Raw genomic sequence first — 14,979 nt, 5'->3', positions numbered from 1 at the left:
ACACTGTTGAATAGGAGTGGTGAGAGAGGGCATCCCTGTCTTGTGCCAGTTTTCAAAGGGAATTTTTCCAGTTTTTGCCCATTCAGTATGATATTGGCTGTGGGTTTGTCATAAATAGCTCTTGTTATTTTGAGATACGTTCCATCAATACCGAATTTATTGATCGTTTTTAGCATGAAGACTGCCCTTTATTTTTTATTGTTAATTTTTAAATACAGCATTTCAATTTTTTATGATTCTTATTTTATTTTATTTGTTTGAGATGGAGTTTTGCTCTTGTTGCCTACGCTGGAGTGCAGTGGCGCCATCTCAGCTCACCACAGCCTCCGCCTCCTGGTTTCAAGTGATTCTCCTGCCTCAGCCTCCCGAGTAGCTGGGTTTACAGGCATGCACCACCATGTCCAGCTAATTAATAATAACATTGTCTTTTTTTAAGGTAGGGTCTCACCCTGTCACCCAGGTGAGAGTGCAGTGCTGTGATCACAGCTCACTGCAGCCTTGACTTACTAGGTTCCAGTGATCCTCACCTCAGCCTCCCTAGTAGTTGGGACCACAGGTGCATGCCACCACAACCAGCTAATTTTAGTATTTTTGGTAGAGACGGGGTTTTGCCGTGTTGCCCAGGCCGGGCAAGCTCAAGGAGCCTGCTTGCCTCAGTCTCCCAAAGTACTGGGATTACAGTCGTGACTCGCCACTATTCTGCTGAAAACTAGAACTCTTTTAAGTTCATTTTTTGAGTTCCTTTTAACTCCGCTTCCAATTTTTATTGTTTTATATTCGGTCTATTCATGTATCTGCCATGTTTCCATTAACACTGCCTTCATTTTGGATTAGGCTGTATTTGACCTTTCAGTTTTTTTATTTTTATCGTTTAAATCACCAAATTGCCCTGCCTTCTACTTCTCTGGTCAAGCAGTCAGCAGTCATCAATTGAGCATCTATTTGAGACACTGATCTGAGCATTTATCAAATTAAATTTTCATGATGTCACTTATGCTTCAAAAAATGCATTGGCTTCCAGTTTTATCACATTTAAAGTCATTGACCAGACTTTAAGAGTTCTCTATAATATCATAGGCGATTACTTTTCCTATGGTGTTTTGCATCTGCCTTTTGTATCAAGCAGTTCTTTTTACTCCTAATTTTTTTCAATATACATTCTACTTGTTTTAGTTTCTGGTCTTTATAAGAGCTTGTTTCCTCATTTGAAATGCTCTTCTTTTCTAACTATCTCATGAAAGCTCAGTACCAGCCTGGCACGGTCACTTATGCCTGTAATCCCAGCACTTTGGGAGGCCAAGGCAGGTGGCTCACTTGAGGTCAGGAGTTCAAGACCAGCCTAGTCAACATGGTGAAACCCCGTCTCTACTAAAAATACAGAAATTAATGGGGCATGTTGGTATACACCTATTAATGGGGCATGTTGGTATACACCTGTAGTCCCAGCTACTTGGAAGGCTGAGGCATGAGAATCGCTTGAACCTCGCAGGCTGAGGTTACAGTGTGCCAACATCACACCACTGCATTCCAGCCTGGCGACAGAGCAAGACTGTCTCTCAAAAAAAAAAAAAAAAATTAATACCTAAAAATCTGACTGTTAATGTTCAGTCTTTTACCCTGTAAATGCTGACATTGCATTTAAAAGATTTTTTTTTAAATTTGTTTTTAATCATGACAGGGTAGTGAATGCCTTCTTTATTTCATAAATAGTTATGTGAGTTCCATAGTTCATCAACCAGATGGTTAAGTTTTTGAAGATAGGGGGCCATACTGTCTTTGTTATTCAATAATTTTGAATCCAGTGACTTCTTAATATAGGGGTCCTTAAACCCTGCGGCGTGGAACCGTACAGATCCTTGGCCTGTTGGGAACTGGGCTGCACAGCAGGAGGAGAGCAGAGGGTGAGCCAGCCTTACTGCCTGAGCTTTGCCTCCTGTCAGATCAGCGGTGGAATTCAATTTTTATAGGAGCACGAACCCTATTGTAAACTGTGCGTGCAAGGGATCTAGGTGGCGGGCTCCTTATGAGAATCTAATGCCTGACGATCTGAGGTGGAACAGTTCATCCTGAAACCGCCTCCTCTGCAAATCCGTGGAAATTGTCTTCCACAAAATTGTCCCTGCTGCCAAAATGGTTGGGAGCTGCTGTCTTAATGATATTCATGTACTAAACTTACCTACTAAAATCTATGAGAAGAACACAAAAGAAGGACTTTCCTCCATCCTCAAGAAGTGGTTCAATTGGTGAACATAATGCAAACTTGTAACAACATCCATAATAGTAATGAGAAAAGTGTATGCAAGATGCTTTGGGAACACAGGGTAGTGTAGTATTCACTTGTTTTCATCTTTACAACCAGTTACTTTTTGCTTTTAACATTTAGACAGTAATATAAAAGGCACATTGTTTTATAAATTAAGATTCAAGGGCAGTGGAAATTCTTTTGGTTCATGAGGTGGTGTTTGGTGATAGGAAGAAAGGGTCAAAGTTGGCAAAGTGATGCAGATTTAGTGTCCTTTATCTGAAATGCTTGTGACCAGAGTGTGTTTCATATTTTGTATTTTTCCAGATTTTGGAATATTTGCATGTACAAAATGAGATAACTTGGGGATGGAACCCAAGTCTAAACATGAAATTCATTTATGTTTCATATATATCTCTTATACACATAGCCCGAAGGTAATTTTATATGATATTTTTAGTAATTCTGTACATTGAGGATAGGAAGGGAAGAAAATAATTCTGTGCGTGAAACAAAGCTTTGACTGACCAGCACATGAGGTCAGGTGTGGAATTTTCCACCATGGCACTCAAAGAGTTTTGAATTTTTAGATGAGGGATGCTAAATCTTTATGTTAGATGGAACTTCCATTGTAGGAAAAACTTCTTGTCAGGAGCAGACTCCTAATTCACCTATTGATTGATTGATTGAGACAGAGTCTCCTCTGGCCCAGGCTAGAGTGCAGTGGTGCAATCTCGGCTCACTGTAACCTCCACCTCCGGGGTTTAAGCAATTCTTGTGCCTCAGCTTCCCAAGTAGCTGGGACTACGGGCACATACCAGCACACTCAGCTAATTTTTTTTTTTTTTTTTTTTTTTTTTTTTTGTATTTTTAGTAGGCATGGGGTTTCACTATGTGGGTCAGGCTGGTCTTGAACTCCTGGCCTCAAGTGATCTACCCACCTTGGCCTCCAAAAGTGTTGGGATTACAGGTGTGAGCCACTGCATCCGGTCTCACCTTTTTATTATTAAAAGGTTTTGTGCCAGCCATGGTGGTGTGTCCTTGTAGTCCTAGTTACTCAGGAGGCTGAAGTGGGAGGATTGCTTGAACCCAGGAGTTCAAGGCCAGTGTGAACAACAGTGAGAACCTGTCTCTTAAAAAAAATAAGAAATAAGTTTTCTCTGTATTTGTCAACTAATTAGCTTTAGGGGTATGACATGGGGTATGATACGGAAAGCAGCTTCAGTTTCATGATACTAGAATGGAAATCAATGAGAAAAACTTGGAAACCAACTGCAAAAATCTTAACCAATCACAATTTTCTTATGTCATTATTTGTATACTATTTATGATACAGACATGGTATATACTTTATCTTGAAAGTTCTAGGCAGAGAGGTTAACATTTCTACTTACGTATTTTCCTGTTTTTGTGCTTACCTAGATTTTTTAAAACAATTTCTTCTTTGTATTACAGTCTTGGCCCTTTAGTGAGTAAAGTGAAAGAATACCAAGTAGAGACAATTGTAGATACCCTCTGCACTAACATGCTTTCTGATAAAGAACAACTTCGAGACATTTCAAGTATTGGTCTTAAAACAGTAATTGGAGAACTTCCTCCAGCTTCCAGTGGTAAGCAAGAGCACATTTTTCTTCCTGTTTGTTTTTATGTGGAGGTATTTCTCCCCACTTTTTTTCCCCTTCTGGCCAAGGAGGGAGGGAGGTGGCTGTCCTTACAGATCGTCGTAGGAATCCCTTTGGACAATTAAGAAAATTAAAGCTTGAAGCCTTATTTTTCTTAGAAGTAAATTAACTGTTAAAGGAATATTTCAATTGAACTTGTTTGTAGTATGTATTTCGGTGAAGGATTTTTATATGTTGGAGCAAGATTATACTGTGTGTACCATGACTGCAGACTAGAATTATGCCAACCTATGCAGTGAGGGAAGAGATAACCAAAATCTGTTTCCAGTATTAATTTCACTTTGCGTCATATTTGCTATGTAAAATTTAACACCATTCAGACGTAGCTGTGAAATAGTTCAGTTTACTAGTAGCTTTAATGAAAGCTGAGCCTTTTACAGCTACTTGGTAATTAAACAAATTTAAAACTATGATTAATGTATTTGTCAACTAATTTAACTTTTGACCTTTGACAGAAATGTGTAGGTAATATAAATTTTAGAATTGGTCTTGACTACTAAACTATTGCTAAAATTAGCAGGCTAAAAGTTACTGTCTCATCTACAAAAGGTGAGATTATCACCTATTTCATGGGAAGATTTAGATTGGTGATAATGTAGTCTGGGGGGCCGGGCAAGGTGGCTCACGCCTGTAATCCCAGCACTTTGGGAGGCCAAGGTAGGCGGATCACCTGAGGTTGGGAGTTAGAGACCAGCCTGACCAACATGGAGAAACCCCATCTCTCCTAAAAATACAAAATTAGCCGGGTGTGGTGGTGCATGCCTGTAATCCCAGCTACTTGGGAGGCTGAGGCAGGAGAATCACTTTAACTCAGGAGGCGGAGGTCGCAGTGAGCCGAGATGGTGCCATTGCACTCCAGCCTGGGGAACAAGAGCGAAACTCCATCTCAAAAAATAAAAAATAAAAAAACCAAAAGAATAAATAATGTAGTCTGGGTATGTTATTTTCACTCATTTACTTAAATCATTCATTGTGCTAGTTTTCATGCTAAAGGCTGCATATGTAAACTAGTCTAAACATCAGTCATATGGGAGGTCTTACTATTCCTTCTAGTTTGTAGATGGGGGAACTGAAATTCAGAGAGATTAGGTTAATTCACCCAAAGTTGGGTGAGTAATTGGGTAAAGATTCAAAACCATTATCTTTTAATACAAAAAGGGTGCTTTCTTCAATGTATCATACCAGTGTTATTTTACCCTTGTTAAATAGTTACTTATTTCAGTAAAACATTTCAACAACTCGGAGGTATGTTATTTATAATTGTATTAGCTATGTATATATTTTTAAATTGTTTTTCTCTCATTGAAATGTGTTTGCATCGAGCCAATTTCCGGTTTTATAAGAATTTTTTTAACCATTCAGATTCTTTCTTTCAGAGTGACTTGTTCTTTTTTTCTCTCATCAGTAACAACATGACCTACTTTAAGTAGTAACAGTTCTGATTTATGAGTCCTGGAACGAAGTTTCTACTTTATAATGAAGTTATACGGAATCTTTGGGTTGGAAAGGACCTTATTAAAAGTTATGGCTAATTTTCTTTTAAGAAGCTGCTAAGCATTGGAGCTCAGAATATATGCTTTTTAATTCACTGAAGTTTAAAAGGCTAGTCTACTAGAGGAGACTCAAAAAGAGAAAACTCTCCTTGCTGCTTTAGGGGTGCAAGCACTGCAGCTACTACTGGCTCCATAGCTAGCATTCGTATCAATGCATACAGATTATCCAGTAGATAGAATAGTTATCTATCTACTATTACTAGTTATCTATAATATCTATTATTATCCAGTAGAAAGAATCTGCTGACATCTGTATTTTCCCTGTGTCCTTTACCCCTTATGAAGTTGTCATCTCTAATTGTCATTTATGTCTAATAAGTTATTATAGAAAAACAGCCTGTTCTGAAAGATGTGTTTTTTTGCCACAGATCTCCTGTGTCTCATGATCAAGTGTGGAGTTGTTAAATATTTGGTCTAATTCTTGTTTATTTCTAATAAGTTATTTTATTGAAAAGCAGCCTGTTTTGAGAGATGTGTTTTTCTTCCCTGGATCTCTTGTGTCTCATGATCAAGTGTGGAGTTGTTAAATATTTGGTACCTACCATGAATATAAGAGGGAATTCAACATGCTTGCTTTGAAATTATTATTGCCTTCTTATTCATGCAGGCTCTGCATTAGCTGCTAATGTATGTAAAAAGATTACTGGACGTCTTACCAGTGCAATAGCAAAACAGGAAGATGTCTCTGTTCAGCTAGAAGCCTTGGATATTATGGCTGATATGTTGAGCAGGTAAGTGTGCCTGTTTATTTCCATTACTTGTAATACAGATACTACATTGATTTACTAAAAACCCTTTCTAATAAATACAATAAAACTTGGTGAAAAATTATTCATATTTAAATGGTGACTGTTTTATCAATTTGTGTGATTGGGGGTGAGGGGGAAATAAGCTAATTACACTAATGTATAAGTATATAATATTGTATAGTAAACATTTTATAGTTCTTTAATAAAACTTGTGATTTTAAATTTTTTAGCACAGTTCATGTTTTGTTTTACTTATATATTCTTGCATTCAGTGATGTATTTAGATAAGGAGATGTGCTGGTAGTTATGGATTTTCCAGTTAAAAGAATGCTGGTAATCTTTAGTAACCATATTAATAGTGCATATTTTAGGGGAGGGAGGACCTTGGCTTTTATATATTTGTTGCTTTTTCACTTTCCTTTGGAAGTCAGATGTTAGAACATAGACCTAAGCAACTCCTAGGAGAAAATACCTTAAAGGACCTGTCAGTTTCTGATTCTCATAATCATTATAGGCCACCATTATTTGTGTGTATGTTTTTTGTGGCAAATTCATTTCAACTTAAAAACAATCAAGTGCCTTCATGTGGGTGTGTGGATGTGTGTGTATAAAGTGAGGAGCTATCATCCTGGCACTGAAAGAGCTTGTACTTTACGATAGGATATAAGAACACAAATGGCTGCAGGACAGAATGGGACTAAAGACTAACTGGGAGCATAGTGTGTTTGGGGTTTTAAAATGGAAGGATTCAAGAAAATTGTTTTTATGGAAAGTGGCATTTGAATTGGGTTTTGAATTGGATAGCACTTCAATAGTTAGATGTGCCCAGGTGTAGAATACATAAGTAGTATATGAATGGGGAAGCGTATTCTAGTTTTCTAGAATATAGAATGAATAGAAAAGCAGTAGGAAATCATTCTGATAAATTGGGGTCATGTCGTGGTGGTTGAGGAATTTATGTTTAATTTGATAAACTGAAAATTCAGACTTTTTGTCCTATGTGTGATTTAATCACGAACAGTGATTGTCCTGGCACAGGTTTGGGTAGTAGTGACTCATTGAACTGTACATTTGCGATGCTTTGGAAGAGGGGTGTTGGAACAACAGGAACAATTAAACTATATATAGAGGAAAGCCAATAAGTGAGAGGGAGAACTCAAGAGAAGCTCAATTTTTTAGTATTATGAATCCCCCCCTAAAAAAGCAATACAGAAAGTCAGAATACAGAAAATCATTTAGAGACTTTTTTTTGTTTGTTTGTTTGTTTTGAGATGGAGTCTCACTCTGTCACCCAGGCTAGAGTGCAGTTCCTTGATCTCAGCTTACTGCAACCTCCGCCTCCTGAGTTCAAGTGATTCTCCTGCCTCAGCTTCCTGAGTAGCTGGGCTTACAGATACCCACCACCTCGCCTGGCTAATTTTTGTAATTTTAGTAGAGACAGGGTTTTACCATGTTGGCCAGGGTGGTCTCGAACGCCTAACCTCAAGGTATCCACCCACCTTGGCCTCCCAAAGTGCTGGGATTATAGGCGTGAGCCACTGTGCCTGGCACAGAAAATCATTTAGAGATTTTGGAAGGACAAAGTGACAAGATTATCGTGTGGTTTTGGTGGTTATTGTTTGTGTTTGGTTTTGAGACAGGTTTTGGCCCAGGCTAGAGTGCATTGGCATGATCATGACTCATTGCAGCCTCAATTTACCGGGCTTAGGTGATCCTCCCACTTCAGCCTCCTGAGCAGCTGGGACTACAGGGATGCACCACCATACGCAGCTAATTTTTGTGTTTTTTGTAGAGATGAGGTTTTGCCATGTTGCTCAGGCTGGTCTCAAATTTCTGGGCTCAAGCGATCTGCCTTTCTCAGCCTCCCAAAGTGCTGGGATTACAGGTGTGAGCCATCATGCCCAACCTTGTTTTGTTTTTTTTAAAAAATACTTTCCCAAGCCAATTGATTAGATAACCTATAATGGGGGATTTAGGTCTAGATTCCCGGAGTCAGTTTGGCAATGTAAATTTCAATGCTGCATTCACTTAGCTCAGGTTTCAGTTGCATTTTAGATAAAGTAAGAATTTAATTTTCCTTTCACTCTGAATTTGAATTAGTCTCAACTAAATTTGTGTTCTGAATATTTACATTGAGGTCAGAGGCCAGACATTTAGTAGTGGCCAGGCATCTTGAATTCATTTGTTGTTTTCTTTCTTTTTTTATTTTATTTTAAGGCAAGGAGGACTTCTTGTTAATTTCCATCCTTCAATTCTGACCTGTCTGCTTCCCCAGTTGACCAGCCCTAGACTTGCAGTGAGGAAAAGAACCATTATCGCTCTTGGCCATCTGGTTATGAGCTGTGGAAATATAGTTTTTGTAGATCTTATTGAACATCTGTTGTCAGAGTTGTCCAAAAATGATTCTATGTCAACAACAAGAACCTACATACAATGTATTGCTGCTATTAGTAGGCAAGCTGGTCATAGAATAGGTAAGAAATCTTTAAAAGTTTTAAAGTTTTCTTTAATTAAAACATTAATGCATGTTTTAAAGAACCATTATGCTTTTCTTAGGTGAATACCTTGAGAAGATAATTCCTTTGGTGGTAAAATTTTGCAATGTAGATGATGATGAATTGAGAGAGTACTGTATTCAAGCCTTTGAATCATTTGTAAGAAGGTAAGTTTTAAGATCTCTGTTTTTTCCAAAAGCTTTTCCTTAAGAAGAGAATCATAAGATCTACATTAGGTGTGTGAGGAGAAGCAGCCTATTGGATTTCAGATATAACAGACAATACAGTATTTGAAATTAATGTCATCTTGCTATTATAAAATGTCATCACATTTATTTTGAAAATTTTTCTTGTCATTGTTAGGACTTTAAAGAATTTGGGAAAGGTATTTATAATTATTTCGGGTTTACTTTAGAAGGGAAGAAATGCCAGTGTAATAATGTAGTCTGTACTGAAAGCCCAGCAGGATAAATTATTTGTCAGAAGTAAATAGTGAATTGTCTTTTCAACAATTTCTTAGGTCACATCCATTTAGCTAGGTCAATGATTCTCAATTTGGAAACTGATTCTAATATATTTTTTAAAAGCTTAGTAAAAATTGTATATTTGTGTACTGGAAGGCAATACAAGATAAGTAACAGAATTTTTGCTCTTGACTAATGCAGTAGCATGGTGTCTTGAGGCCTTACACCAGTAAATGTTTTCTGCATTTATCCCTTGACACTTCCGGTTTTGAGAAGTGGCTTTTAATCATATCATATTATGAAAATCAGAAATTGTTGGATTCATTTTTGTTCCTTTAGTTGACAAACACAAAGTATTCTTTTATTTGCTGGCCCTATGGGCATTTATATGTTCTGTCCTCTCATTACATCGCTAGAAGACCAAGCCTAGGTGAATATGCACTGACATTTCCACAAATAATCCTGGTTACTGAAGAGCACATTCATCTGGGTTTGGTTTTCTAATAACATGTTGAGTGTATACCGATTTCTATCTATACTGCCACACATTAACCATAACATAGTTAAAATGGGGATTAAGGGAGTTCGTCTTAAAATTGATTAAATAAGTAAAATTTGAAAGGTAAACCTTTTAAAATTGTAAGTCCATGGGAGAGAAAGAGCAAGAATCATTGGTGCTAGATAGTATGAGAATTACTATGTTATTGCTGGTGATAAAGCAAACTGTGGCAGGTAATGAATCAAGGAGAAAAATACAGCTCTTCAAGGCAGCTTTTGTTTTTGCCTTTAGATGTCCTAAGGAAGTATATCCTCATGTTTCTACCATTATAAATATTTGTCTTAAATATCTTACCTATGATCCAAATTATAATTATGATGATGAAGATGAAGATGAAAATGCAATGGATGCCGATGGTGGTGATGACGATGATCAAGGTATTTCAAATTAAATAAAATCTTTTAAATTTTTGTGAAAGACAGTGTTATAAATGGAGATGATTCTTAGTGCAAATTGTACTGTTTGTTTTATTTAGTTATAATAGTGAAAAGGGAAATGATCTCAGTATTTGACAATAGATTAAGTTAGAGGGCATCTATGTATTGAACTGTTATGCAACACATTAAAAAATCATGTCTAAAAATCATTCATTAATGCTCTTAATAAGGTGAGTGAAAAGTATGTAGCAAAAATTGCTTACCATGTCCCAATTTTATTACTTTAAGTATACAGAAAAAAATCTATATATTTACAACTAGTACCATTACCACTTGTTTTCTCTTGGCTAGCAACTATATGTGATTTCTGGTTTTAAGTACTATTCAAATTTTCTACAAAGCATTTTTGTAAAGGAGATAAACCGAGGTTTTAGAAAGAATTGAATATGTAGATATACATATTTAGGGCAGCTTGGTTTGAAAGAATATTAGTTTGTTTGTTCACAGGTCAGGAAAAATTCTTAATACTGTTTGAGGCCCCATTTAACGTTCATTAATAGCTTACAACGTTTCTGAGGCTCCTAAGATTGATGCCATCACGATGATTTATGATATTTACTCTGGAAGGGAGTAGCAGCACTTCAAGGACATAGGGGTTGCTCATGTTCAGTTGTTTCTGTTCGTATTGGAAGAATCATAGTAACAAATATTTAAGTTGGTAAGTTACTAGGTGGACAGGTTGGTGGATTTTTTGTTGTTTTTGAGAATACTTTTTAGTTTGATTCTTTGAATGAATTTATGTAACAACTTTCCTAAGTAAGTAATTTCACCCATCTTTAAAAAACAACTACCAAAAAAATTTCTTAACACCATATACACCTCAAGCAGCTGCTGCCTAGTTTCTCTCCTCCACAACAGAACTCCTCAAAAGAATGCAGTTCAGTTTCTTTCTTTCCATTCTCTCTTGAATCCACTCTTCCAGTGATGCACAAGATTGCAAATGTTTGACTCCGCCTATCGTATTACTCAGTCTCAGCAACATTTCTTTATTTAGCTTCTGGGATACCATTCTAGCCTGGATGTAGTCCTATCATTTTGATTACTCCAATCTTCCATGCTGGTTCTTCTTCTTCACCCTGACCACTGTACTTAAGAGTATGCCAAGGCTCAGTCCTTGAACTTACCTGTTACACTCTTGATTTATTTGTTGATCTCATCTAATCTCCTGACTTTAATATCAGTATGCTGGCAACCCAGATCCTATCTTTAATCCAGATCTCGCTTATGTATACAGATTCATATGCAACTGCTTAATTAATATTGCTGCTAGGATATCTAAAATATCTTTTCCCTGCCCCTTCTCCAGCTCCCACCTAACCTGTTCTTCTTTAGCCTTTTCCATCTCAGAATGGTACCTCCATTCTTCTTAGTTGATCAGACCAAAAATCTTGCAGTCATACCTGATTCCTTTTTCACACATCCCTCATGTAGTCTTCCACCTGAGAACTCTTTCATTTTGTTGTTTTTGTTTTGTTTATCACACTTAGTAACTTTCTGACATACTGTAATTGATGGTCTCCTACCTATTAGAATGTAGGTTTCATGAAGGTTCGACATTTTAATCTCTTGATTGACTGCTTTATTCCAGTGCCTAGGACAGTGCCTGACACACAGGCAATCAATAAATGGGTTGTATTAATGAAGGGAAAACTTAGCTTATATTTTAATATGAATATCTTCTGAAGAAATCCGTAGCAATGTGTATTCCAGGCTTTGAATGTTGGTCTTTTGTGCGCTGTATAACAAACCAGGTGCTTCACCTGCTTTGTCAGTTAATATGAATTATACCCATTAAATGACTTTCTACCATGGTGTTTTTGTGATTTATAAAATCAACATAATTTTAGTGAATTGGGACATTTGTTAATTTTTTATAATCTTGTTTTTAGTAAAGCTTATATTTCTGGGATGCAATTACCATAGTGTATGGACATGGAAAAAACTTTTATGTGCTCTTAACTTGATAGTATATTTTGGCAGTATCTTTTAACTTTATTTAAATATATATTGGTAAATAAGCAAATGCCTCGCATTTAGCGGTATTTGGTTGTTTTTTTCCTATAATGTGCTAAGGTGAATTTTAAGCTTTTGAGTTGGAAAATTTTATTATTTTATTATATATTGTAGAATCTTCTAAGGCCTAGCTGGCTACCTTTGACTGTCACTAAGCTAATTGGAATAAAAGCCAGTAAAAATATATCACTCCTCTCAATTATTTCAAGGCTATGTATAGTTTTGTCTGAGAATCACGAAATTATTGTGAGATAATTTTAGACTATCATGATAACTGCTAGTATTTCTGCCACCTTTCTGACTTCATATTACCCAACTGATTAAACCTGATGGTGTTAGAAAGAAAGACTTGCTGGAGATTTCACACACATGTTATCTATCAAGTATAGATAAGTGAGATACAATTCTTAGTGCTTCTGCTTTGAATGTTTAAGATTTAGCATTAGGGGAAAAATGGTTCTCTGTTAAGTTTGCAGCATTTTCTTGTTATAATTAAGCAAAAATAGTTATGTTTTAAAGTACGTTAAGACAAAATTGTGAAAGGTTTAGAATATACATGTTTGTTCTTCATAGCTTATCAACAAGTTGAGTGAAAAGCCTTGTAGTCACAAAGCTGATATCAACCTTCTTTTTGTTCCCAGAAAATTAGTTCTACAGTGTTTTGGGATTGGTAACCATTCATTTTATCACCTACTCTATTACCTTAAATCCATTTCTTGGTTTTTCTTATAAAGTCCCTGATTGTTTGCTTGATTCTATGCTGTTGAGTAAGTTCTTTGAATTTTGTTTCAAAAGCTGGGAAATTTATGACTATAAGTATTTATATTCTAAAGAAGTTGAATGTGTTAATTGATGATTTTAAAGGGTTATAACTAAGCAGCAGTTCATTACAAAATAAATGAGAAAATGTTTAATTAAAAATACAATTATGTTTGTTTTTTTAAGTTTAATTTATGTGCAGACTTATAGAATTAACAAGCTCTTTCTTCAAGTTCCAGTTCTATTGAAACCTACCTGTTGCTGTATATGTTACCGGAAAGTTAGATTAACTGATTTGGTTAAGAATATCAATTCATTTTCTGTTTAAAATAATATACTTCTTTTGTCATTAATAGCCTGTTTACATTAAAACTTACCCTTTAGGGAGTGATGATGAATACAGTGATGATGATGACATGAGTTGGAAAGTGAGACGTGCAGCTGCGAAGTGCTTGGATGCTGTAGTTAGCACAAGGCATGAAATGCTTCCAGAATTCTACAAGACCGTCTCTCCTGCACTAATATCCAGATTTAAAGAGCGTGAAGAGAATGTAAAGGCAGATGTTTTTCACGCATACCTCTCTCTTTTGAAGCAAACTCGTCCTGTACAAAGTTGGCTATGTGACCCTGATGCAATGGAACAGGGAGAAACACCTTTAACAATGCTTCAGAGTCAGGTGGATTTTAAAGTACAGTTTACAAAATCATAATAGTAAATGCAATGCTTTTAAAATTGTCTTTGTATGGAAATGTGAGTTCCAGAATATTTATAGAGAAGCAGAAAGTTCTGGGATATGTTTATATAGTTAATGCATGTTCATATTATGTTACTTGTTAGCTATTCTGATTGAAGTATTCTTGGTTTTACTTGATAAACAATATTTAAATAATTTTAAGATTCAGTGAAGTAATCTTTGTCTTTGATGTTAATAGAGATGTCTTATAGCTGTGGAGTCATACTACTTGTGATCACATAACTGACTTCACTTCTAATTTAGGTGTGTGATCTTGGGCAAGTTATTTAGTCACTTTATTAAACCTCACTTTTATTTGTAATAAGAGTGTATTTAGAAATATCTACCTGTGGTTGTGAGAGCTGGATGATCTGTATAGAGCATTCAGTGTAGTGCCTACTACATATATACTTACTAATAAATTACACATTTTTTTTCACTTGAGGGCATTTTTTTCTAAGTTCCTAAACATTAGAGCTATTATATTGCTCCCATTTATTGAATATAACATACCAGGCATTCTCCTATTTTATATGTAATCTCTACAGCAGCCCTATGGGATGCAGAAATACTAGGTCAATTTTTATAGATTACAAAACAGATATTGACAGTGATTAAACCAGTGGAGAGGATGGGACACACATATGGTATCTATCTTGTTTTCAAGTAGTACAAATAAATACATTTTTGTGGTGAACTTACTCCTAAAGGTGAATGTTGAAGATTAATTGTAGAAGGAAATAAGATAAAGTGTATGGAGGATATATGTAAGTGAGTGAGTATGTAGAAGTCAGGTATTGCTCAGTAGAGTTGCCAGGAATTTCGACAATGCTATGGAAAGTTAGACAATTTTTTTGTTTTGTCTAGTTCTTAGTTCATTGTGTGATTATGGTGTGTGTCCTTGTAGTTTGGTTGTTGGGATTTTTCTTGGCTTTGTTTTTATTTTTAATCTCTACTTGCTTTGCTGTTGAGGTATTCTAGAAGCTCCATTTATAGCTTTGCATCCATAAGATTTGTTAGTAGAGACCCTATTTGTTTTACTGACTAACCAAACATTAGAAAGTTTAGAGCAGATATCTTTTAATCATACCCCTGCTGCTTGTAGCTACATTTCAAATGAGGTTGATTCCTTGTAACAGCAAATGGAAAGTAAGAAAAGGACCTGTTCAATGGTTGCTTTTCCGTAATTTGTCTTGTTTCCTTTGACTTTTATCTGTGCTTTTGTCATTCAAAATACCATTATTATTTGATTAATTTATTTCTTTTTTTTTTTTTTTTTTTTTTTTTTTTTT

At 35.9% G+C, this 14,979-nt stretch overlaps 1 protein-coding gene across 2 annotated transcripts in view; it reads left to right on the top strand.

Moving 5' to 3' along the window:
- The window catches only part of CAND1 (cullin associated and neddylation dissociated 1), a 47,761-nt gene that overhangs the window by 21,784 nt on the left and 10,998 nt on the right, over positions 1-14,979 (top strand). Inside the window, exons 1-7 of one of the 2 annotated variants that reach the window (XM_017871569.1) lie at positions 2,599-2,679; positions 3,698-3,852; positions 6,085-6,208; positions 8,444-8,700; positions 8,783-8,888; positions 9,976-10,121; positions 13,338-13,630. In XM_017871569.1, the coding sequence (XP_017727058.1) occupies positions 2,630-2,679; positions 3,698-3,852; positions 6,085-6,208; positions 8,444-8,700; positions 8,783-8,888; positions 9,976-10,121; positions 13,338-13,630 (1,131 nt within the window). In that variant the 5' untranslated portion in view covers positions 2,599-2,629. Of the gene's footprint in view, positions 1-2,598; positions 2,680-3,697; positions 3,853-6,084; positions 6,209-8,443; positions 8,701-8,782; positions 8,889-9,975; positions 10,122-13,337; positions 13,631-14,979 lie in introns of those variants that run through there. The other variant, XM_017871568.1, reaches the window with a different exon arrangement.

This window comes from Rhinopithecus bieti, unplaced genomic scaffold, assembly GCF_001698545.2.
Source record: "Rhinopithecus bieti isolate Rb0 unplaced genomic scaffold, ASM169854v2 scaffold_5924, whole genome shotgun sequence".
Taxonomy (NCBI): domain Eukaryota; kingdom Metazoa; phylum Chordata; class Mammalia; order Primates; family Cercopithecidae; genus Rhinopithecus; species Rhinopithecus bieti.
This window is presented reverse-complemented; position numbering and strand designations above follow the sequence as displayed.